At 35.0% G+C, this 23,628-nt stretch overlaps 2 protein-coding genes and 1 long non-coding RNA gene across 8 annotated transcripts; all 3 read right to left on the bottom strand.

The window, feature by feature from the left end:
* Positions 1-3,361: 3,361 nt before the first annotated feature.
* On the bottom strand, positions 3,362-11,249 carry LOC145912965 (uncharacterized). Of its 2 annotated transcripts, XM_083000443.1 has the most exons (12): positions 8,961-11,249; positions 7,724-7,846; positions 7,488-7,658; positions 7,204-7,296; positions 6,692-6,784; positions 6,438-6,497; positions 6,138-6,264; positions 6,030-6,079; positions 4,642-4,762; positions 4,418-4,497; positions 4,031-4,135; positions 3,362-3,975 (listed from the first exon to the last, which is right to left on the bottom strand). In XM_083000443.1, exons 1-12 carry the CDS (start codon positions 11,151-11,153, stop codon positions 3,865-3,867), a joined length of 3,327 nt encoding a protein of 1,108 aa, XP_082856569.1. In that variant the 5' UTR covers positions 11,154-11,249; the 3' UTR covers positions 3,362-3,864. The 2 variants fall into 2 exon arrangements, with proteins under 2 accessions (XP_082856569.1, XP_082856571.1); XM_083000445.1 differs by lacking the exons at positions 6,438-6,497; positions 6,692-6,784.
* A 1,027-nt stretch (positions 11,250-12,276) lies between these two features.
* Positions 12,277-14,333, bottom strand: LOC145912966 (uncharacterized). The gene is made up of 2 exons (XR_014403325.1): positions 14,217-14,333; positions 12,277-13,101 (listed from the first exon to the last, which is right to left on the bottom strand). It is a non-coding gene; the product is annotated as an uncharacterized LOC145912966 (long non-coding RNA).
* A 3,527-nt stretch (positions 14,334-17,860) lies between these two features.
* Positions 17,861-23,299, bottom strand: LOC145914227 (sodium- and chloride-dependent taurine transporter-like). 5 transcript variants are annotated; one of them, XM_083002023.1, is made up of 16 exons: positions 23,247-23,299; positions 21,531-21,600; positions 21,428-21,464; positions 21,023-21,147; positions 20,834-20,965; positions 20,517-20,772; positions 20,331-20,463; positions 20,133-20,267; positions 19,967-20,070; positions 19,810-19,903; positions 19,602-19,745; positions 19,147-19,284; positions 18,868-19,074; positions 18,623-18,793; positions 18,493-18,553; positions 17,861-18,423 (listed from the first exon to the last, which is right to left on the bottom strand). In XM_083002023.1, the coding sequence occupies exons 3-16, from the start codon at positions 21,454-21,456 to the stop codon at positions 18,326-18,328; spliced, it is 1,827 nt and encodes a 608-aa protein (XP_082858149.1). In that variant the 5' UTR covers positions 21,457-21,464; positions 21,531-21,600; positions 23,247-23,299; the 3' UTR covers positions 17,861-18,325. The 5 variants fall into 5 exon arrangements, with proteins under 5 accessions (XP_082858149.1, XP_082858145.1, XP_082858147.1 ...); XM_083002019.1 differs by having other exon boundaries at positions 21,428-21,467; XM_083002021.1 differs by having other exon boundaries at positions 21,428-21,467; positions 21,937-23,293.
* Between the last annotated feature and the right edge of the window lie 329 nt (positions 23,300-23,628).

Below are 23,628 nucleotides of genomic sequence, written 5' to 3' on the forward strand. Positions count from 1 at the left end.
TCACCAGAACAACGTCAGATTCATAATTCATTATGATACCTGGTGGTCACAACCTATTTTCAGTTTTCAATATTGCTTTTTGTCATTTTGTGCAAGCTCAATAGTGTTAGCCTACTCAAGTTTTGTAATTCAAACGTCCATAACCAAAAGGTTTTCAAAATTTATACATTCATTCACAGATGCATGCAGAGAGAAAACCTATCATACTTGGGTTGTTTCCAGGCCGGATATACAAACCTTCCTACAGGAATACTATCGAATGTCACTGACATAAACTTTTCTTTGAACCGAATGACACACATACGTAACAACGTAAGTACAAGCCCTTATACCACCATGCGTTTGCTTGGTCAAGGTTTATATTTTGATTTAGTTGAAGAATTTCTAATTGTAATTGTAGAAAAAATGCCTAAAACTTAAGAACAGAAAATGAAAAGGTCGAAAATAATATATCCAAAAACGCCGCTTTTGGTCTGTTTTTCTAAAATCTCAACAAATTTGAACTAACTGTTTAAAAGCAATATTGAACAGTGGAAAATTGTTTTAAACAGACATTTGCACAGTTTGTGATGTTGGAACTTCTTAAATTACGAAATAATAAATTAATTTACATCGATTCGGGTTCATTTAAAAAGCTGCAAAAACTCAAGGTGTAAGTAAAAACCAACTGTACGTGTATTTCAGTGTTTACAAAACTCAAGCTGCAATCTTTTGCTATCTTTGCTGCAGGTTAGATCTTTCGAGAAATATGCTTACCTCTTTCCAATGGAAGTCAGTATCAACCTTACCAAAGCTAAGAATTTTAAAGCTCAACAACAACTATTTAAACACGTTTCCGCACCATAAAAGTGTGTTGAGCAACCTCACCAAGATTGAACTTCTGTCTATGTCTGCAAACAATTTTAAATGTTCCTGTGATTTCATCGAGTTTCTGAAATGGGCTTATTATGTCACTGAAGAAAGTGTCTTGACGCTTATTAATAGTAAGGATTTAAAATGTACCACAGCTATGAACTGGATGGAGTTTGGCATTAAAGATTACATTACCGACAAAAAGTTTTGGGAGGATTTTAACTGTACGTTACCCACAGTGGAAATATATACGGTACCCAGTAATGACTCTTGTAAATCAAAGAAGTTGGCAACTACAGGCAAACCGAAAACAAATAATCCATTCTGCTTTGTCAATCAGCATCAGGAATATGCTCTAAAAATAATTAGACATGATTGTCGCATCATCTTTCCACAGAACACTTTATTGGCACTCACGTGTCTTTCACACCTTGTAAATAACTCGAAAAAATCAGCTGAAATCGTGACAAGAACAACACTGCAAATGTTTGGTATTGGTAAGTATGGTGTGTTTTTTACAATACCGTTGTGTTGATTTTCGATATTATTAGAAAATACAAGTCTTCTTTGCATCTCTGAACATATTGCGGGAACTGTTAAATTGCTGCTGAAGATCAACTTTCGGAAAGAAAAAAGTTTGTGTACTAGTTACTTGCAATTTATCTGTTTCGAAGTTAATTGCAATCAAAGTTTCGAACTGTTATCACAATTTTTCCAAAATGTTTGCATTTTCCTTAGAGAACACCGTAACCACACCGAAGACTTTTGTAATGACGTCAAATGATGTTTCTACTTTTGCAACCTCTGCAGCAAGTTGGAAGGATGTGAACCTGGTAAGGAAACAACAAACATGTTGTAAAAGACAACAAACACAGTTAAGGGTTTTTTTACATGCTCACTTCGCCCAGGTCCTGCATATATAGCCGATTTCACGAAGGGGGATCCAAAAATGTCAATTGTCCAAATTTTACTTTCACTAATTGTGATTCGCTTTCTTTCGGTAAAATGGCCTCAAAGTCTAGTTTTTTATTAGGGTCCTGCATCGCCTAACCGTCCCTGACTTCCCCAATCTTTCGTATATTTCCATTTCCCTGCCATAAATATTAAATTTACCAACACACTAAAGAAACATGTAAAGTTATTACTAGTATACTGTATTGAAAATGTTTGTTTTGACACTTAGGTCAAAGGCTTACAACCTTTATTATAAAGAGACAGTTATAGCCAATATTGCACTGAACAGTTTGCCTATAAACACAAGTTCGCGGAGGTTATTTGGACTCTTATTAAATTGTTCTTCTTATTTAGAATTATTCGTATGTTATTGTTTCATTTTAGGTAAACAAGCAAACACCTGTGAAAGCAAAATTGCATCTTGATTCCAAAATGCAAATCATGATCCCAACAGCTATCTTCTTGTTGCTTGTGTCAACAGTTCCGCTTTTGGTCGCAGCGTTGTGTTGTGGGTGTAAAACCTCCACAGTTAGCCGGTGTAAATGAATATGGGCGACAATATTAGTGACAATGCGCTACATTGAAATAACATCACGGAAAAGCGCTGTAATCGCTGAATTGAACTTTATCCGTGACAGTACTAACAATTCAATGCGATGAATCTCAATTTTCGTTTGCCTTGCTTCTCTTATTTTTTTGTCACTAAAAAAACGAACTTTTCTTGGCAACGCGTATTTTGCCTTCTATTTAAATAGCCTACCTACTCAGCCGCGACATATCGGGAGTATTACCAATAACGATGACATGGTGTGTTGCTTTCCTTAAACCAAGAGGAGGAACCTGGACAAAAGCTTTACGTATGTCTCCATCACACCTTAGCAGGAAGTTTAGAATTAAACCATGTCTGCTGAATAAAGTTTATTAGGGAAGCGCGGAAGTGTTTCATGCTATCGCACGACAAGGCAGGATCGCCCCACTGCACAGGTCCTTCATGGCGATCACAACTATCGTATCGAGACCATTATAGGTTCGCTGAAATAGCAGCCAAGTTGGATCAGCCATTTCTTTTTAAACAAGTTTGAGCGAGATCTGAAAAAATCAAGTTCCTGGCGAGGTTTGAACCTAGCACAACTGGGCTAACTTGTCAAGTTCATAGAAGAAAAAAACAGAGCTCAAAATCGAAAATTCATCTGTTGACCTACCAATGCAAGCCATCCATGTTGCCGTGAAAAGTACACAAGCTACCAAATAGTTGGAAAATCCTGTACGTGTGGAGAAATTAAGAATAGTCGTGCATAATTTTAAAATATGTAGAAGCAATTTTCAAAAATCCTACCCAGCTATTCCCCGTCTCTCCCATAAAACGTTACAAAATCAATAAACTTAGTGCATTTACATACCTTTTTAAACGCGTGCACAATATGCTTTTAACTCGATATCAAAACTAAGCTTTTATGCTTTACAAAAAATGTTTGTGCACCCTCCAAACAAAAACTGATTATATAGCTCAGCCTCTTGGCATGGAACCATTTCAGGTTTATTGCTTTCACTTGTTTCAACGTTTTCCACGAACTGTTAGCAAATGTATTTGGCCATCATGTTGTTGTCTATGGCATTTCACATAGTGCAAGCAAACCAGCAAGATATGATAAAGATTACAAACTTCGCATCAATCAGTTGAATTTCGCAGATTTCCAAAACATGTAACGCGACAAATTATACCAAAAAAGCAAACTTAAAGTTTTGCGTAAATGCCCACTAACATAATAAAGACGTTCCATGTACCAGCTATTCCTTGTAAATATTAAGGACAGCTTGAAGCGTATTAGCTTCCACAACAAGTACAAATAGTTTTGAATTGGGCTAGTGTGCGATTATAAGCAAATGTTTCAAAAACATTGTGACATTATAACTTAAAGGATATGCGATAATCGGTGTTAACAAACTGAATCATGTCATAACGTTTATTCGAAAAAAAAACATTTACGACCAAATATCTCTCCTTCCTCAGTGGGAGTTCAGTCACAACTTCATCAAGTATATTATTGTAGAATAGTTTCAAGTTTGACTACTTATTGCAGTTCGTGACGCGCGAATTCTTTCCAAGCGCTTTTCCAGGTGGCTGTTTGTCATTTCCATTTCTTCTATACGATCGAGAGCAGTGCGTAGCTATGGAACAAACAATGTAAGCAAATATATAACTATCTTGCAAAATACGCCTTACGTCTCGCATTAACTTGCGCTTTTCAGCTCTCATTTCATCTTCGTTTTTTTCGTAGTTTTCCGACGATTGTTTATAACGTTGAAGTTGACTTTCCAACCGCGCTACCTGCAAGTAGTTCAACAGTAGAAGGTAAAGAAATGTTTTAGGTGTTTTGTTTAATATTTATTAAGTGCAGTGTTATTTCATTTTTCTATAACACGGCCCAGAACCAGGTGTGACAATGGGATTAGATTAGACAAGAAGTGTTCGCCGAGATAACTAATTTAAGAAACCAACAGCTTACCCAACCACAATACTCTACGGTAATTGTAAGGGGGAAAATATAGAATGCCCAATGAATTCAGTGAGACATAGCATTAAAATCTTGCTAAGACAGTGATTCCTTACGTTCCCATGAAAAGCAGTTAATTCTTGTTCGGATTTTTGCAACTTTAGTTTGTATTCATTGACTTGCTTGTTTGCTTCTCCTACAAACGAATAAAAACAAATTGACTTTATGTTTTTAGTGATTCTGAATCTGTAAAAGTTCAAATGTTGAAATCATGAAAGTTAATGTCTACAAACAGAAATCGATGATATGTTTGTAATGGGTAATCACATTTTGTTCTTACTTTGAACCTCCAGAAGTTGCATTTCGTTCAGACCATTTTCTGCCACTTCGGCAGAAAAATACTCTGTGTTATGTGTCCTCTGTTGCCTTTCTTCATGAACTTCAGCTTGTAACCTTCTGACCTAAAATAATCATAAACATTAGGCGTTTTTGTTCAATTTTTATTTGTTTGAAAAATGACTACTTTTACAGCATTAATTGCCAAAGAATAGTTTAATGCAGGTTGCAAGCAATTTTTGAAGGTTCACAATGCATGAAAATGTTGGCAGTCATTTTAAATAAAGGTCATGATTTTGCAGCATTTTGAGATTTATCTGTCTTGATATGTTCCTGCCCACTATTATTTAGGTTGCAATTCGTGTGCTAAGTTTTTCCTTGACAAATCAAGTGACTATTGTAAAAGGTTTGTCTACAATTACAGAAACAAAGGCCCAATATTTGATTTTTTTTCGACATGTCACACAGGGCGTCGATTTTTTATTGCGTGTCCAACATCTTGAGAAAAATTGTCGTGCGTGTCGAATAGCAAAAATATCGTATGTGGTACCTAACGCATGAGAATGGCCAGATTGAACCAGAAATGGTACTTGTTTCGTAACAATGCAACATGTTTGGTAACAATGCCACGTGTTCGGTAAAAATACCCCCATGTTTGGAAACAATCGTTAGTTTAACGTGCTTATTCGCTGAACTTTAAAGCAAGTGCTGGCTAGTTTTGGCATGGATTTGGTCCAAACAACTTATTGCGGTTGCGTTTATTTCGCCATCTAAACACACAAATTTATTTTAGGTGGGGATCCCGGCGAAGCGAACGATGATCGCACGAAGTTTTCAACACTACGTAACCGTTCAGTTAAATGCTGTTGTTTAATAGTGACTCGAAATACAAATTTCTCCCCAAATAATTGTTTGCGGTTTGAAATTAAACGACTTATACTGGCACCAACGTCTTCAAACCAATTTTGCCACCCGCATGTACGGCAAAAAAATACAACTACATGTTAATAGGAGAATCGTTGGCGTCCAATCTTCGAAAAAAGAAAACTAGTAAGATCGATGTGAATGGTGCAAGATTGGCGTGATCGATATGTCAGACATAATTAAGTTATCATAGTAATTCAAGTTACCGGTATGCAGTACCACGAACAGACCAAGATAACAATAGTGTTGGTCTGTTCGTGGTACTGCATACCGGTAACTTAACATTTATCCACGCCGCCCGTGTCGAACAGTGGCTCGCCTGTCAAACACTTAGAATGATGAAAAAGACATAAATCGACACCCTGGTGTCGCAGAAGTTTTAGGTTTATGCTTGTGTTTGAATGTGACTTTTAAAATTAACGATAAATAAACCATCAAGATTTAATGTAAACCTAACAAATTGATTACCTGATCTTCCAGATTCTGTTTTTCATTGAGTAAATACCGCAATCTGGCATCTGAAGGAACAGAACAATAGTACATAAATGCAGAAAAAGAAAAAAACTTCCCACCAACCTAAAGGACCCCCTCCAGCTGCATCAAGAAGTTCAGCAACTTCTGGTGATACAAGGGCCATTCCATTACCATCTTCAGAAAAATGGCTTAAACTGTTCTCGCCACCAACAAGAACTAATCCTTGCTCCTATCACAAGACAAGTGTTGTTAAATTTCTATTACAATAGAGCAAAACAAAACAAAAATGAAGCGCAAATCACAGGCAAAATATGCTTTCTAAGGTTTTTACCACGTTTCTCACTAACATGCACTGTTGTTATACACTTTTGTTTGTATATACACATCAGGCATATAACTTACATCTGTGGTACAGTTACAGGGTAGTGTTTTTTTTGACAAATTCAAAAGCCTGTTTAGCGCCTGCAGGAAAGGAAGTAAAGAAAAAAGTTAGAAAAAGACTATCCTTGGTTGAAACAACTTCAACTACAAGATTACAAATCTACCAAGCTGAAAAAATAATCCCTGCACAAACAAACAATTATATATTTCAAAATAAATTTTAATAAATTAAGTCTCAAAGTTGAATTTCTGGTGAAGACATAAAAAACTTGTACCTCAATCTTTTTATCTTTCCATTGAATTGTATCTTTTAGTTCCAAGACATCACACTCGGAAACATTACTTACTTTCAACCTTACTTCTAACTCCTGACAGAAGATGTAGAGAAACAGAAAAAAGTCAGGAAGAACAAAATCAATGTTGGTAAGTGAAGAAAGATTTGGAAGCAATCATATCCATTATTTTACCTTATCTCTAAACATCACCCTCAGCTTGCTGAGTAAAACTTTTTAAATCAATCTTTCAGACAGCTCTTTTAAAGATGTTTTTATTATTAGCTGATAATGCCCTTTTCAGGGCGAAATATATTTTTCTGCTAATACATAAAAACAACTTTAAAAGAGTTCTCTGAAAGATTGACTTAAAAAGTTTTACTCAGCAACTATAGATACGATTGACAGCCTACCGTGATGGCATGGTTCACTGATCCGGTGCAGTTCATTGTTTTACACACTTAGCTTTTAATTGTTTAACACTGTATAGTTAGTAATGTTCTATAATTATGAACCTGTATTAATTCGTCTCTTTGTCTCAATGTTTCTTGAAGGTCATAAAACTTCTTTTGCAGTGTGGAATTTACTTGTTTTTGGTGCTCTACTTCCTGAAAAACATTTTACAGTTTGTTACAAAAACACTTTGCACAGGTCTACTTTGCCAATTAGGTTTCTGTGTAAAAATAAAACATAATTTAAATAAATGGTTATAAATGTTTATACACACAAAATAAGACATGGCAAAATGAACAACACTTTAAGGAAACCAATCTGCTTTAGATGTAAAACAATGAGTCACCTGACAGGTTTTTTTGTGTTGTTTCCGTAGGCGGTATAACTCCTCCTCTTGTTCCTCCATGAGGTCTTGCAGTTGCTGGGATTGGTAATGAAGTTGTGTGCGTTCATTATCAAGCTGAGCAATTTGTAACATTGCCCTTCTATACTTCTCCTCCATTTCAGTAAGACAGTTCTACCCAAAATAAACAGGGCAGTTATAAATAATGGGAAGAATGATGATTTACAACAAACAAGTACCTTAAGTTCCTGAGGAGACATATCGGATCTGTCTGTTGAAAGTTCACTGAATCCATCTATTCTGGTGGAGTTTACATGTCCTGGTTGACTTGAATAAGAACTGCTACTGGAAACACTTGCTGCCTATAAACACAATTTGTCAAAAAAGTTAAAAAGGCTTCAACTTGTGGTTTGCACAACCCAATAGATACAAAATATTTTCTTTTACAAGCAATTAAGCCAAACCTAGCGTGTTTGTATATAACTAAAGGTACAAGCCACATTATTTTACACTTATAAGAATTGTTGCTGAGTTAATGGCTTTTGTTCAGCCGAAGTGGATTTTGCTTTAGCTGGACTTAAATTTTATTTTACAAATTTGACAAAAAAGTACAGGACAAACAAAAATTTATCGGCTACCTGACACAAGTATTAGTTAAACAGATAAAAAAAATCATTGGATTTTATAATTTTTAAATGGTATTTATATCAACAATATGTGGTTATTCTGATAATTGATGAAGATTGCACAAACATTTAAATTTCAGTTACGAAGCAATTTCCATTGTAGTTTTGCTGTGAGCATTTTTATAAAAAAACTCGAATTTAAAAATTTATTGTAATTTAAAATTGAATATATAAATTTAATGAACTATTCATACATATATTCATACTGATGAGACCTTACAGGTCGAAACAGTGTGTGTACACACCCTGTCTGCAGCTTTGCAATATTATGGCTTTTTTTGCACATATATTCATACATACATTATGATATCTGATATTTGTAGTTTACTTGCACACATATTTTCAGTATATTTTACAATTATTATGAAACCATTTTTAGAATGGAAACATTCAGAAAATATCTGGTAGAAATTGGTAAGTAGGTTGGCATTAATTAGTATACCATTCCTATATGCACAGAGACAAACAGGGTAATCAATGAGACAATTTAGGTGTGAAATATCCTGGTAGAAATAATTAATTACAAAATTTGGATTAATTTTATTTATGTAATCTAGTACCACAGACAACAGTCCAGTAGTGTTTTCAAAAAATATCAACCAACAGCAATATACCATGGTTTTCCACATAAATTTGTGGTTTATTCAACTATCCCACTGTCTTTCTCAACCAACACACAGGAATTTATATGACAAAATTATCACAAACATCAATCAAAATTAAAGGCTTTTTAATTTGTTGTGCTGCTGAAGAATGCAAAGAATGTACATCAAAACAAAAAAATTCTTACATCAGTTTTGGTTGCCCACAGACCCTTGGTTGCCATTTCCATTTGTTTCATATGAAAAACATGTTCCCCTTTCTGTACTAACATGTTTTCTCTTAGCTGTAAACTTACAGTAGTTTCTTCTAATTCGTAAGCTGCATTATTGGAATTACTTTTTTCTGTAGGATTTCTGTCCAATATTTCCGAGGTACCCACAGTTTCATCTATCAATCTTTTTTCCCCTATTTCCCCTTTTGATTGTTCCAGCAATAAAGATTTGTTAATTTGGCTTGCAGACTCGCTTTCATCACATACTTCACCCACTGATTCAAATACATCTTTCTGATCATCACATTGATGATGTTCATTGTTTGTAGTGTCCAGTGTTTGTGGCTTGACTTTTATATTATTTCCATTTATGTTACCACTTTGCTGCCTAGCATCACAAACAGAGTTGGAACTTTCACAAGTAAAGTATGTGTCTAAAAGATTTTCCTCTGTACTTTCGGCATTTGATAAATCCAAAGAATTATTTGCACTCAATGATGTTGCAGAGCTGCTGCTGCTTGAAGTTACCTGTTTGGTACTATTGTTTTGTAACAGAAATCCTTTATTTTGATCACATGAAGTTGGCAGTACAGATTTTGGGCATTTCTCAACGACCTTGTTTGATAACAGGTCAACTACTTCATTTTTTCTTTCTTCCTGAGTTTTGCTGTTTGCATTTTGCAAACAGTGTCTTTCAAGACTGAACTCACAGTTAGGAATTTCCAAGTTAAGCTGTTCAAGTAAAAACTGATTTGATAGCATATGATGGAATAAAAGATATTCGGAGTTCAATTCCATTATTGGACTGGCAAGGAAATCTTGTTTCGAACCTAAAAACTTGCTGCCTTCTTTTTGATCAATCGACTGATTTGTAGAATCACCTAACAGACAAGGTAGAGCAACAACTTCTGCTTGAAAGCTTTCACAACCAATGGAATTCAAAGCTTCCATAAATACTGAGTTAATGATTGATTCTGCAAGGGCAGGGAGATTGTGTAAACAACTGGGTTTAACACTATTCCTCACTTGTGTAACTTCTGCACTATTCTCAGTTACTGGTGATTGTAGTGGTTTAATTTTATCTATTTGTTCAGAACAACAATCATCAATGGTTGGAACTTCATTGTCTTGGTGTGGTTCATCAATACTTCTGGCAACAGATTGAACCATGTGACACACACATGCAAATATTTCTGGACATACTGGTATTATTTCATTTTTGGACTGTAGCAAAATATCTACAGTATTTATCAAACAATCCAAACAGTAGGAAATGGAACTGAAAAAACTTTCCTTATTCTCCACATTTAAGTTGTAAGAATCGCCGTAACATAACTTGGCATTTTCACACTTAAAGATGTCCATTTCTTGATTTTGTTTGTACATAATATTGTCTGTTGAATATTCCAAGTCAGACATACTATTTTGTCTTGGATTGCTCATTGCGGCAACAGCTGTATCTGATTTAACAAAGCTTTGCCTGAGATTGCTTGAAATACCACTAAACTCAAAATGAATACCCTCAGTTTCACAGCACAAGTAGTACGGTGCTGGTACTGTACTTCCTGGTGTCGGATCCTCAATAGGGTAAGACAGGGCGACAGTATTCACAGTAGACTCAACCAAGCTGACACTTGATTTCCCCTCCCTATTCTGTTTATTTATGCACCCTGAGTCAACTTCCTGCACTACTTCTTTAACGTTTTGTGCCTCAGCAGGCATTTTTAAGAAAATCGTATCAGACTTAAGGATGCTTATATTTTCTGATTGAGAGGGGCAGTGATGTGTGCCAATATTTTTGTTACTAACACATATGACGATTGCCCGTACAACATCTTCTATAACATTTTGAACTTCATCACCAATATGTTCCTGATTATTGACTGATTCAAATGGATCTTCTTGGTGACAACACAGGTCAGTGTCATAATGCAATAAAACAGCTGGTGCTCCAAGACTACTTCTTCTGCGTTTTCGCACAAGTTCAACTCTTTTACTCCGTTTGCTTGGCACTTTGCTCTCATTGTTTACAATAGACTCTTGTGTTGAATGGGAACAGCTTGAATGTGTATCACTATTTACAACTAAGCTGGAGTTAACAAACTCCTGTTTTGCTTTTGTGATGTGTTGAGGCACAAAGTCGTCACTTTTTCCAGTAGCATTTCCCATTGCAGATTATTTTGCAAAAACATTACCAGCAAAAAAAATAGACTGCTGCAATTTACTCCACTTATTCAGTAATATACTTAAAACATAACAGTAACACACTGCAGGAATCCAAGAATTAAATATCAATAGCTTCTGGCTGCATTAACAGGAAACAGCCCACTCACATCATCAAAGGAGAGAAGGCAAACAATGACTTATTGTAGCGCCAAAATAGAATTTAAATTATTCATTCCTAGTGCTTACCATACATAAAGAGTATATCAGATACACAACACTTCACTTGAATAACGCCATCATGGTACCAGCTAATGTACAAAAAGGGGAATGTTTTTTTGCCTTAAATAGTTTTAAATGCTTATATTAGAGGTTGTCAGACTACGCAACATTGTTTTAGGACTTACAGGAATTATTAAATATAACCAGCAAAAAAAACATTGACCACAAAAATATGCTCATCAAGCTCTAAAAACTATTTCAAGTATTCATTGGAAAATCGTGAAAAATAAGTGCTATTTTAAAATGTTTATAACAATCTCATTATTGTTATAATAATTCCATATTTTTGTGCACTTTTATCACACATAATAATAGCTGTTTGGTTCGTAACTTTCTTGCAATTTAAGTTAGTCAATAAATGTAATCTCTATGTATGTTTTTGTAAAACATGTTTTAAAGTTTTTTTGGAAAAAAACAGCTGTCTTGCTAAATCTATACACATGTGTTATGTAGCATGTGTTGTATAGCATGTGTTGTATAAGTACTCACCCGAAGACTTTTTGTACTCTTTTCATCCCAATCGCGATCATTTTTCTCTTGGGCCTAAAAATAGTTTCTTGTTTAAATTCCTGGCCATATACTGTCAAAACAATTCTACCTTGACAGATAAAACAAAAACTTCAAGACATATTAAATACGTTTAAAACCACATGCATGCTAACTTTGACTGTTTATTTTCTTTCAGTTTGTTCCCCAATTAAACTTACAATTGTATTTAAAAAACAATTAACATTAACAATAATTAACTAGACAGCATGTTGAATACCTTTGTGCTTCTTTTTGGCTTGTGATAATTTCCAAAAACTTTTTGCAAAAATACCTCACTTAAACACATTTTTAGTCTCAGTCTAAAAAACCTGTTACTGTAGACTCAGCTTGCCAATTGGTAATTTACAGGAAAAATGCACAGGATCAAAGTTGATTAATTTTGTTACTTCCTGTAGAACCGACCATAAGCGCTACTCAAGCATGTCCAATTAGTTGCTAACAATGAGCCCATGCTGGAACATGCGGCTACCAAAGGTCTGTCAATAAATATATAAACCAAATTCTGCTGCCAATAAAATTGTGTGAAGTAGATTTTGGGGTACCTAGTTTGTATTTGTCACAATACATATGTTAAAGACTCATGTACATTGTCATTTAATAATAAAAAAAAACAATACAAGTGCCACAGCATTTTTTTCACTGTTGTTGTATATTTAATGTTAACCACAGTGTTATACCTTTTTTATTCATACCTTTTAATGCAGGTATGAGGTATACAACAACAAACGCCATAATGGATTTTATAAATTTTGTTTCTTACTGTTAAAAAACTATTACAACTTTTGAAGGAAACAACTTTATACATCTCTTCCTCCACCTTGTGGAAGGAGTTTTTATAAAAATGTCAAGACAACACAGTTTGATTTTCTCATATAAACTAGTACTCCTGAAATGACAATCAATCAGAACATAGAAAAGACAGTTGAATGATTTGTTGCTAAACATTGGTGCAAATTTCATTTTGTTGCTGATACATAAAAATGGATACTAAATGTGCATAAATATGGCTAAAGCTTTTAATATATATGCGTTTCACCTCTTTTTGCTGTCTTTCCAGCTCTCTCATTCGAATTTCTCTTGCTTCAATTCTTGCAGCTCGTTTTTGAGCTAGCCTTGCCTCGGCCTAACAAAACAACATGCATTAATATTAACCTTACCAAGTAAACCAGATTACATCACGAAAAAATAGATTTTGCACTGTAAGATATCTATTTTTATTATGTTGCTGTTGCTACCAGGCATATTTTTATTGTGACAAACTGTGTTCAACATTTAAAGTTAGGATAAACCTTTTCTTGGGGTAATTGCTACATTAATATTTATACATGTACATATAAAACAATCAACAACCTTTTTGTGATGTTATAATTTGCACTACAAAAATGTGAGTAGATTTTTAAAGTGTTTGGTCAAAATAAACTCACAGCATATCTTTTTGCTATGCCTTAATGTACACCATATGGAGTCAAATCTTGGGCATACACTGGATTGCATTTATCAAGGCAAATGAAAGTATCACTACTCTTGGCAAGGTTGGAATTACTTCACTTAAAAAAAATATTTATAAACAGTTAATTTGCACCCAATCTATTGTGTTGTATCATTACAAATTGTTACAGATAACAAGCCAGTACCACTCAGTGTATTTTGTTTAATTTATTATCTAAATCCATTACACTTGCAAATCTAACACATTGTAAGTTGCAGCCCATAGAGTTTTTTTTTACATCTTGTGTGGCTTATATTTTATAATGTGATACCAACAGTTTTTTCCTTGTAGGCTTTTGCCTTCATTACTTTGTTGCATATTAATTGTGTCATTACATGTCTTACTGTAGAAAGTTTATGTCTGCCTAACAATTTTTGACAACAGAATCTGTGTCAATATTGACTACTACACTAAACATCAGGTTCGACATTTACATGTGTATAATCCACACTTACAAGTTAAGAATCATGTCGGCACAAAAATTAAAGAAGGGCACTTTGGTTATGAGGCAAGAGGTCATGGGTAAACTCTACTATACTGTAAACACAGGAACCCTTAGATTTTTTCCCTGTTATGACTATTTATTAAATCATGTTTTCTAGAAAAAAAGAAGCAATTAAGAACAGATGTTGGTTGCTCACTTGTTTGCCTTATCAGATTAAGTTTGTCACAGCACCATAAATATTGTTGCATTAGAACACACAATTTAACTGGTCAGTGCGTATTGAATCAAATACTGTTAGGCCTACCTCTTTTGCAATTTGACTTAAAGTTTCATCTTCAGCATTATGAGCTCTTCCTGCTCGTCGTCTCATATTTCTCGCATAAACGTATAGGCCTACACAAACTTTGCAGAGAAAAACACACAGCTTTATAAAAAATACTTCAGTGAGTTTAATTTCATTAAGTTTTGTTTTATGTTTCAATATAGCTATTCCATTCCAGACTAATAATTAAAATGTTAGATCGAAAAACTTTAGGAGTACTATTATCAAGTTTTAAAAGAATCTGGGCAAAGTTAATCACAGCTTTACTTGAGATTTTCCTACTTTTATAAATTTAAAGGCAAAGCAAGTAAATAATCAAGAAATCGACAAGAACATTTTTAACACGGTTCCTTACATAATTACTTTCTGATAATATATTTATTCACAATAAACAAATAATTACTTTATTTACGCATCTACAAGTACAAAAATCGAGAGTCCCCTGTCGTCACCGTCATATAATTTCTGTTCCAACAAAGACAACGTTCTGTTTTAATTTCGTTCAGCGAAATGGGAAAATTTACGACAAACAAACAAATATTTTTACAGCGGAAGATAACTGCGTTACATTATATTTAGGCAAATTGCGCTTATTAATTCGCCCTTCTGTTAACGAAATGACAACTGGGTTCAGCAATACAGAACAGGCGATGTTACTTATGACGTCACTAGCACCCGAGACAGCTGATAACTTCACCACAGTGAAACGTTACATTTTGGGTCAAGGTGGTAAGGAAGCAGTTTTCTATTTTGTTCACGCAAAATCGAAAAACAAAATCTCTGTCAATTGGTTGAAACACCTTTACTTGTCAACGCTGTTCTTATATTCTGTTTTCTACGGCAAAGCAAACTTAATTGATTTTAAGCTATTTTATTAAATTTCCTGTTGATTTTGTGACGAAGGACCTGTACAGAAAGATTTGAATCGCAAATAATGTTGTAAAGCTTGCTAAGTGTGTAAATACTTCTTTATTTATGAAGTTGCATTTTGCAGTCTACATTGTCTGTGATTCAAGAATTGGATATGCTATCATTTGAACCTGCTGGCTACTATGTAATAAAAACCAAAAGGCAGCCAGTTGGTGCATGCATGCATGGGAACTCCACAGGTTTTGGTTGGACGATTAGTTTTTCTTTTCTACAATGTTCTTTTCTGATATTGATGGTGAATCACTTTTTTTCATTCGTTGGAAAGAAATATGTGGAACCTGCGACACTAAAATAAAAGCACTAGAAAGTGAAAATCGTTTTTTTGGCCTGGATTGGAAACGCATTTTTATACAACAGAAAAAAACGAGCGCGAATTTCAACAAATAACCATAGGTTTGGCCGAACAATACATAAAACGTGAGACATACATTTCACCTAATTTTAATTTATTTCTCACGTTTTATTTGTCTTGAACTCTTTGCGTATGTCTGCTTGTTGGTGGGAACAGTCGGTCATCTATAACAACTCCTTATTTGTGCCAGTAGCGACAGGGCACGACCATATCACAAGAAACGGATCAAGGGTTAACATTACCTTCGGCTTGCGCTTAAATCTCGGTGTCAAAAAATAAGTAATGAAGTATACCAGTCCATACAAGAACCTTTTTATTATTCGCCTGTTTTCTTTCTTATGTTTTTATCATAAATTCTGTGCACAAGATGAATATGCTTCCTTGTTCAAACATTTTTTCACTTCTCGCCTCACCATCGAGAGATAAAGAACCTTGTACTGTCCGTCGAACGTTATTCGAAACCCAGCTGTTTTCACTCACGGTTTACACCGGCTGTGACAGAGCATGCGGCAATACACCGTTACACTGGCCCGCAAGGAACACTACATTTCCTTTTTTCGCATTAGCACCCTTTTGAACTTTTAGTTTCGTTGGACCGTTGCATTTGACTGCCATGCATCATTGATTGTCGCATGACGGGCTCCAGACAAAGAACCGAGAACGTCAATTTGCTAACTTGGAATTTTATTTTGGAAGAAATTAACACAAACATGCCTCTGTACGCACTCGATGGAAGTTCTTCTGTTACCCTATAATGTATATTAAATGGTTCGAGACAAAATTTGGAAACAGAGACTAAGAGTTTTACCTGATACTTTTAAACAAAACATTAACTACCTCGAACTAACCTAGAAAAATCATCTTCATCATTTCGAAAAAAATTGTCACAAACATGCGACAATATTCTTCAGTTGCACAATCTCCTTGATGTTAAAACATTGATAAATATTTACTATTCTTTTGTGTATTCTCACCTTCAGTACGCCATAGTGTTTGGGGTGGAGGCCTTGTCATTAAAAAAACTACACTATTCAAAATAACATGCTGCGTTTAACTCGTTTCAATGCCCCGTCATGCTTGAGAAATTAGATATCATAAAATGACATTGACAAACTCGAACTGGCCAAAACAATGCACGATTTCCATACCGGCAATTTACCGGCCTCTTACAACTCCTGATTTGCGTTGGTTACGACAGTGCACGACCATGTCAAGAAATAAGGGTAAACACCACCTTCGGTTTTCGCAATATTCTTAAATATAGGGGCCCACAGATATGGGAGAAAATAAATCCTTCCATTAGATAGCTCTCCTGTCAATCATTAAAAAAAACTCCGCTTACATTTTCTATCTCAGTATTAACATTAATATAACCACTCTGCTGGTAGTCCATTTTATTTTTTACGTTTTCTCGTCATATATTACGTTTTCTTGTCCTTTTAATTTTTTTGCGCGCTTCTTTTCTTGTGTTTTCATCCTCTGTGTACTCTAACAACATTCAATATATTCGTTCCAAAATCGACCTTTTTCCAACGCCACTTGTTGTGCGAGACACAGGTGGAAACTTTACATTTGCGAAGTTACATATCACAAAGAAAACATGTACTTTTAGCGAAACATGTTCATCTGTGTACTCGATGCCCAAATGAACAATTTACTGTCGTAGGATCCGTTGTCGTTTCAGACTTAGGAGCGTTGCATATCTACAACGCATCATACGATTGATAATCAACAAGATCAACGATGATTTAATAAGCGCAACCTCCGAATAATTCCGACCATCTACGATTTACAACACCACGATTGGACTTTACTCGGAACGTTTTAAGTCTGTTGATATGGATCAAAGGAAACGTTCTATGAACCGAGTTGGCGTTGTTTTATTCCCCCCGAAAAACAACAAAAAAATCAAATAAATTATGACACGTCTAATTCTCATTAACTTACTTAACCGTAAACATAAATGGAAAGGTAAATTTACTTTGATCTGTTTAAATACAGCACGTTACACAAAAAGAACGTAAACTAATGGTAAAAACGTGGCCAAGGTATACAATCACATATACTGTTAAGTCACAATCGCTAGACGTCACTAAGCAAGCGGCGTGACCCCCATATAACCAACTTAAAAAAACTCGCTGTAACAATTACTCTTGCACCGAATATGTTGCTTGATGCGAGTTTTTGCATGTAAACCTATGACACGATTAAAAGATTAGGATTTGAATACTTGGTCTAACGTTGTGGTGATTTTACATTGCAATTGGGAAACAGTAATCTTTGTACCTAGCTTAAACACCTGTACTTCTCAAGTCTAATTTTTCTGACATTGAAAACGTTTGATTTTAGGTAATTTTATTGAACAACACTACTTCTACTTTAAGTTCAGTAGCACAACAGAAGTGTACGTATCGAACTATATATAACGACAATAAATTAACACACGATCATGGTTTCGAAATGTTTAGCGCCAATAACAATAATTTTATGTTTCAATACTATTTTCATGCAAGTTATGACTTTCTATACACTTGGTTGTGTTTGTAAACAAAATATCCTTTGAAAAGGATAATTAGCGTCATAAAAACATTTTGAATTTGTTTTCTATGCTGTTTCAGACTGCATGGAATAGCAGAAAGAACTGAAATAAACATTTCGTATTTCGATACGGATTTTGCAAAGGTATAATGTGTGGAGGTATAAAAACTATTTTGAACTTTTTTCCTCGTTTGATATGGTGGTAAACAAAAACATTTGTATTGATACGCCAATTAAACAATTGAAAAGCGTTGGGATAATATGTCAAGGATCAAAAAGAACCATCCTTTGAAACCTCATTGGGAAGTCCTGGTATACTATTTTTTACAACGTCATCATAAAGAGGTGCCATCTCAAAATCGATCTCTCCTAACGTACAAAAAACCAAAACTTCTTTGTTAAAGAGTGGGATTTGGTTAAGTAGTTTATAAACGTTACCTTGATTTTTTCCGGAATTGTTGGGATCATCGTACTCAGATGTTGTAACTTCTATCCATCTCTAAATTAAACAAAAATATCATCAATTAGTAAAACAATACTCTTTTCTGAAAAAATTCCAATTACAAACTTCGTTAATGGATCCCTCCGCAATATAAAATCGGTAAAAGGCGTACAAAGGAATGGCCAATATGGACGATAAAGCAAGTAACCAACAGAGAGCAACTGCCCAATCGGGGTAGACGTATGTTTTGTTATATGTTAAAGGCTTGTAGTACACCAAACACGTGATGAGAAGAACCTGCATAAAATTTACAACATGTTAATTTTGAAATTGAAGTTGACACCGAACACTACAAATAAGACGCTTATTACCGCAGTGGACAACGGGGTGAGAATATTCCAGCACCATTTAAACCATGGAACTCTTGGCGTGAAACCAATCATGTCACAAACAATTTTCCAATATCGATCAATTCCGAATATCCAAGCAATCGTGGTGCATTCACAGAAACTTATGAACAACATACTCCACCCAGCGGCAGCGTAATTGTCGTAAATATTTAAAATATAAACACCACCCTGCAATAACAATGATGATCATATTCGTGAAACAGTTAAAGTTAGTAGCCTCAAACAAGCTTACACACTTACATTTGTAACCATAAAAATCCCAAGAAGGAATTGCGAAAGGCAAACAACCGCCAAGAAAGATTCCCTTCTCCATTTGGGCTTAAACCACTGCGGCTTCAAATCCACGAATGCAGACATTAACGTTTCTTGTCCAACAAACTGTCCAAATGGGCATAGTATGAAGTTAATTCGACGTTTTTGGCTTGAGCTTATGTATTATTAATTTGATATATATTAAATTTCGTTTCGATCGCAAAAAAACACTCACTACGTTTTAGGTGACACGAGTATCGCATTACCCAGGATAAAAGCGGCGTAGTTAAATTACTGTCTCTTGTGCGGCGTGTTGATCAATAGCGCACCGCGTCCGTTTGGTTGTTAAATTACGTTTGGGTATTTGACGAAACAAAAGCGAACGGAACTTAATCAAATAGTTAAAAATCCAAACTAATTGGATATTGGTGAAAATTACAAACCTCACTGTCCAACCCCAGCAAAAACAACATGAAGAAAAATAAACACCCCCAAAATTGTGGCATTGGGAGAAGTGTGAGAGCTTTTGGGTATGCAATAAAAGCAAGGCCAGGTCCTGATTCAGCCACTTCGCCAATATCGACATTCTGTGATAAAAAAGTCGAAACTCGGAAAACGCATTTCTTGATAATAATTTTAACAAATTCGCACCTGCTCTTTTGCCATAAAACCAAGCACTGCGAATATCGCGAAACCTGAAATAAAGCTAACTCCGCTGTTGAGAAGAGACAATATAATACAATCTCTGCAGAAATATAAAATGCAACATCAACGAAATTTTTTTTTGCACGGACCATTCTGTACCAACCGGTAACTGTTGTATTTATAGTTGTTGTAACTTCCCATGGTGATCAACATTCCTTTGCACAAAGCGTAAGAGTAAAACACTTGGGTGGCAGCATCTAGCCAGACCTGTGAAAGTAAATAATTCGGAGCACCGATTATTAGATTTGATATGAATGAATATTACAAACCTGAACATCTTTTAATCTGGTCAAATTTGGCTTAAGATAAAAAACCACACCATCCATTGCACCATCCAGTGTCAAACCACGCACAAGAAGCACCAATAACATGATTAGTGGAAAAGTTGCGGTGAAGTACACTACCTGATGAAAGAGAAGTTTTTTTTTATTAACATCGCAATGTAGCTTTTCAAAGACGGCTATTACCTTGCTAGTCCACCCGATTCCTCTCCATATGCAGAAATACAAGATAATCCAGGAAAGAAGAAGACACAACAACAGTTCCCACTGAACATTTCCAATATCATGAATTCCTTCAGACTTATGCAGAACTCGACGTCTAAATATGTTATGGTGAAAAAAACGGCAGCAAGTATTTAGTAAATTACTCACTCCCAGTATTCTTGAACCGAAGAAACGGTTTCATTGGAAAGAAGAGTGTTAGATACATTGGAGGATTTCAAAGAGCGATTCGTCGGGGAAGAACTCCCGTAAACAAAACACTTATCAGTATTCCATGAATTGCCGCAAGTAGACCAAGGGAGTTCAGAAGCCATGGATGCAAAAAAATAGCGAAGAGACCATGCCAGAATAACCGCGTAGTAGACGTTTAAATGGTAATTGATAACGTTCACTGCTAACCCTAGGCCTTTAAAAAATGCAACACGTTAATTAACAAATATCTACTTACAGTAACTATATTATTTTACCCTTCATCACTGGAACAATGCGAAAAGCCAACGCACTGCCAAGATTGGTGTATTGTCCAATGGTTACTTCCAAAAGGAATACTGGCAAGGAGCCAATAGCAACGAATAAGACGTAGGGAATTAAAAATGCTCCTATAATTTAGAAAAAATTAGCTGGGGATGTTTTACTATTGAACTTTATATTTATACCCCCTCCATTTTTGTAGCACAGATATGGAAATCTCCAGACATTTCCCAAACCGACAAATCCACCAGCTATAGAAAAGGCAAAGTCGATCTTTTTCTTCCACTTTTCGCGTGTTGATTTCTGGGCACTGCGTATGTAGCAAAGTATTTTTAAAGCAGGTCTGCGACCGCGACAACCTCTCAACACGCACGCTAAGAAGTCAACAAAAATATTTTAGCTTTTTAAATTGGAATGATTGTTAAATAGTGCAGCATATTACAGATATGTTGCAAACAAACGGTATGTGACGTGACAACCCGGAAAGATTTTTTTGTAAACCACAGAGATCCACGACCTTGAAGTCATCAAAAGGGAACCAACCGGGAAAAAAAACTATTCTACATACTTTAAAAAGCACAAAAACTTACCAATCTGGATTCTCGGAAACCTCGGTCATTATTTTGCCTTCTGAGCAAAAACAAGTTATTCATTTATTGCAACAAAGGTTTACAAGCAAATTGTTATTTGTACCTTCTTTTCCCTGATTTTCGACAGGTTCTTTGCTGATTCAAAATGTTGTCCAAAAATGTTGATCACCAACCTAAATAAAAGCACGATTGTAGTTTTTTTACATCAAGCATATACTTAAAACTCCATAGAATTGCTGCTTTTCACCAGGTTCAAAATTTGGAAAACAAGTTTTAGTGTTACAAATACTGATTTTGTTCTTATACTTTGGTTATTTTCCTGTCAAAGTTCGATAGTTTAAAGGCTGAAAATGTATTCACTGAAAATTGTTTTCCAGTGCTAAAATCTTTCTCCGCCACAGCTGGATATTTCAAAGATATTCTTATAGTTTTATTCTTACTGGCATGGTCATTAAACCTGACGACACCAGCGTGTAGCCATTTGGTCGTTCTGTTGGGGTCCAACTTACGCACAAAAGTCAAAAAATCCGACTGATAACCACAATGACACGGTTTGCACTTCAATATGATTACGATCCTGAGTGTGTTTTAAACATCTAACATCACGGACAGGACTGCCTTGAATCGTCTTTTTCATAGCTGGAAGTGGGAGAAACATCCTGGACCAATCTAATGGCTATAACTGCGGACAGAAAGAGTACTACCGAATAGCAAAAATTTATGTCTGCTGCACGAATTTGGGAAAATTTGAAGTGTTATCAGGAAAGACCTGAAACTCTTGGACAACAAATTGACTGCAATGTATTCTCAATTTAAAAAAAATTCTCCAATGAATGCATTGAATCAATTTCGCTTGATAAAAGCATTATGAAAGTTACAGGAAAAAGTCCTACAAATGAACAGGGTCGTTTTTTCACTAGATTTTGTAAAAATTCGGTTCGATTACACGTGATTATCTGACAGCAATAAAGCGCGACAATGTACGACAATAAATGTGTACATTGTTCGAAAAAACTATTGCTCAGATTTTTAAGTAGGCTAAGTGTTCTTTTTACCAAAAATTTACAGCGCTTTAGTCTGTTTCCTCACTAATATCAGAAATGAACAATGAACTTAAACTACGTTTGTTGTCCAAGAGGTCCAGGCCTTTCTGATGGCAGCATAAATTTAAAAAATGTCAGTAGTACTCATTTAATTTTTGTACCGCTTTATGTTTCGCAAATATTTTAATACACGCCGGTGGAATAGTTACGTTTCATTTTGAACAAAAACCCATATAATTGTTTTAAATATCGGTATGTTTTACAATCATGATGTATATTCAAGAATAATTAGAATGTTTTTGTCTCTTCGTTTTCTATTAATTGTCACCGCGTTGTATTTCATTTCATTTAATTTAAAAATTAATTTTCCAAATTACAAAAAAGAACTGAAACTAAAAAAAATATAAAAAAAGACAAGCGCAAACATCGTTTAGATACCTAGACCAGCGGTTGTCACAGCTGTGCTTAGGTAATTAAAAATTTCTTAAATTTTTTTTGAAAAGATTAGCACCAGAATGAATGCGCCATTGGTGATTCAGTGAACATAAATTACCCATTATTGATGTGGTTTTCAATAACCACATACTTCTAAAGCAATAAACTTGACAACAACCATATCTGCTGCAAACAATAACATTTAGAATCAAATCCACCAACCATTACAGATAAAAATTCTTGCGAATTATACCGAAGCGGCACAAAAGTGGAATACAATAGAAAGACAAGTACATAATAATTAATTCTAGGATAAAAAGGAAAGAAACTTGCAACTATACCTGAAGTCGAGGTTGGACCTTTCGAACAAGTTTCACAGTGATACTTAAAGTCTGCACCAAACAAAATAATTAATAGAGTTGCCAACCAGGACTTGGTTTAACACGTATATTGCTTTAATACAGACTGGTCACTTGCTATAATTGTTTTACTGTCCTTCTTCTAAAGTATCGGGCACAAACGAACTGTAATCAATATTTTGTCTCCTGGTATTTATAATCAAGGTGACTGACGTTGATTAGAATCGATCCAGGGTGCGTATTGCTGAACACTTCGAAGGATTAAGTCAAAATACCTATTTCTTCTGCACATATCGATACAATTAAACAGCTCTACACAAATCACAACTTTCTAAAAAAGTTTGGAACACAAAAGCCAACTCTC

Source organism: Ascidia mentula, chromosome 9 (assembly GCF_947561715.1).
Source record: "Ascidia mentula chromosome 9, kaAscMent1.1, whole genome shotgun sequence".
Taxonomy (NCBI): Eukaryota; Metazoa; Chordata; class Ascidiacea; order Phlebobranchia; family Ascidiidae; genus Ascidia; species Ascidia mentula.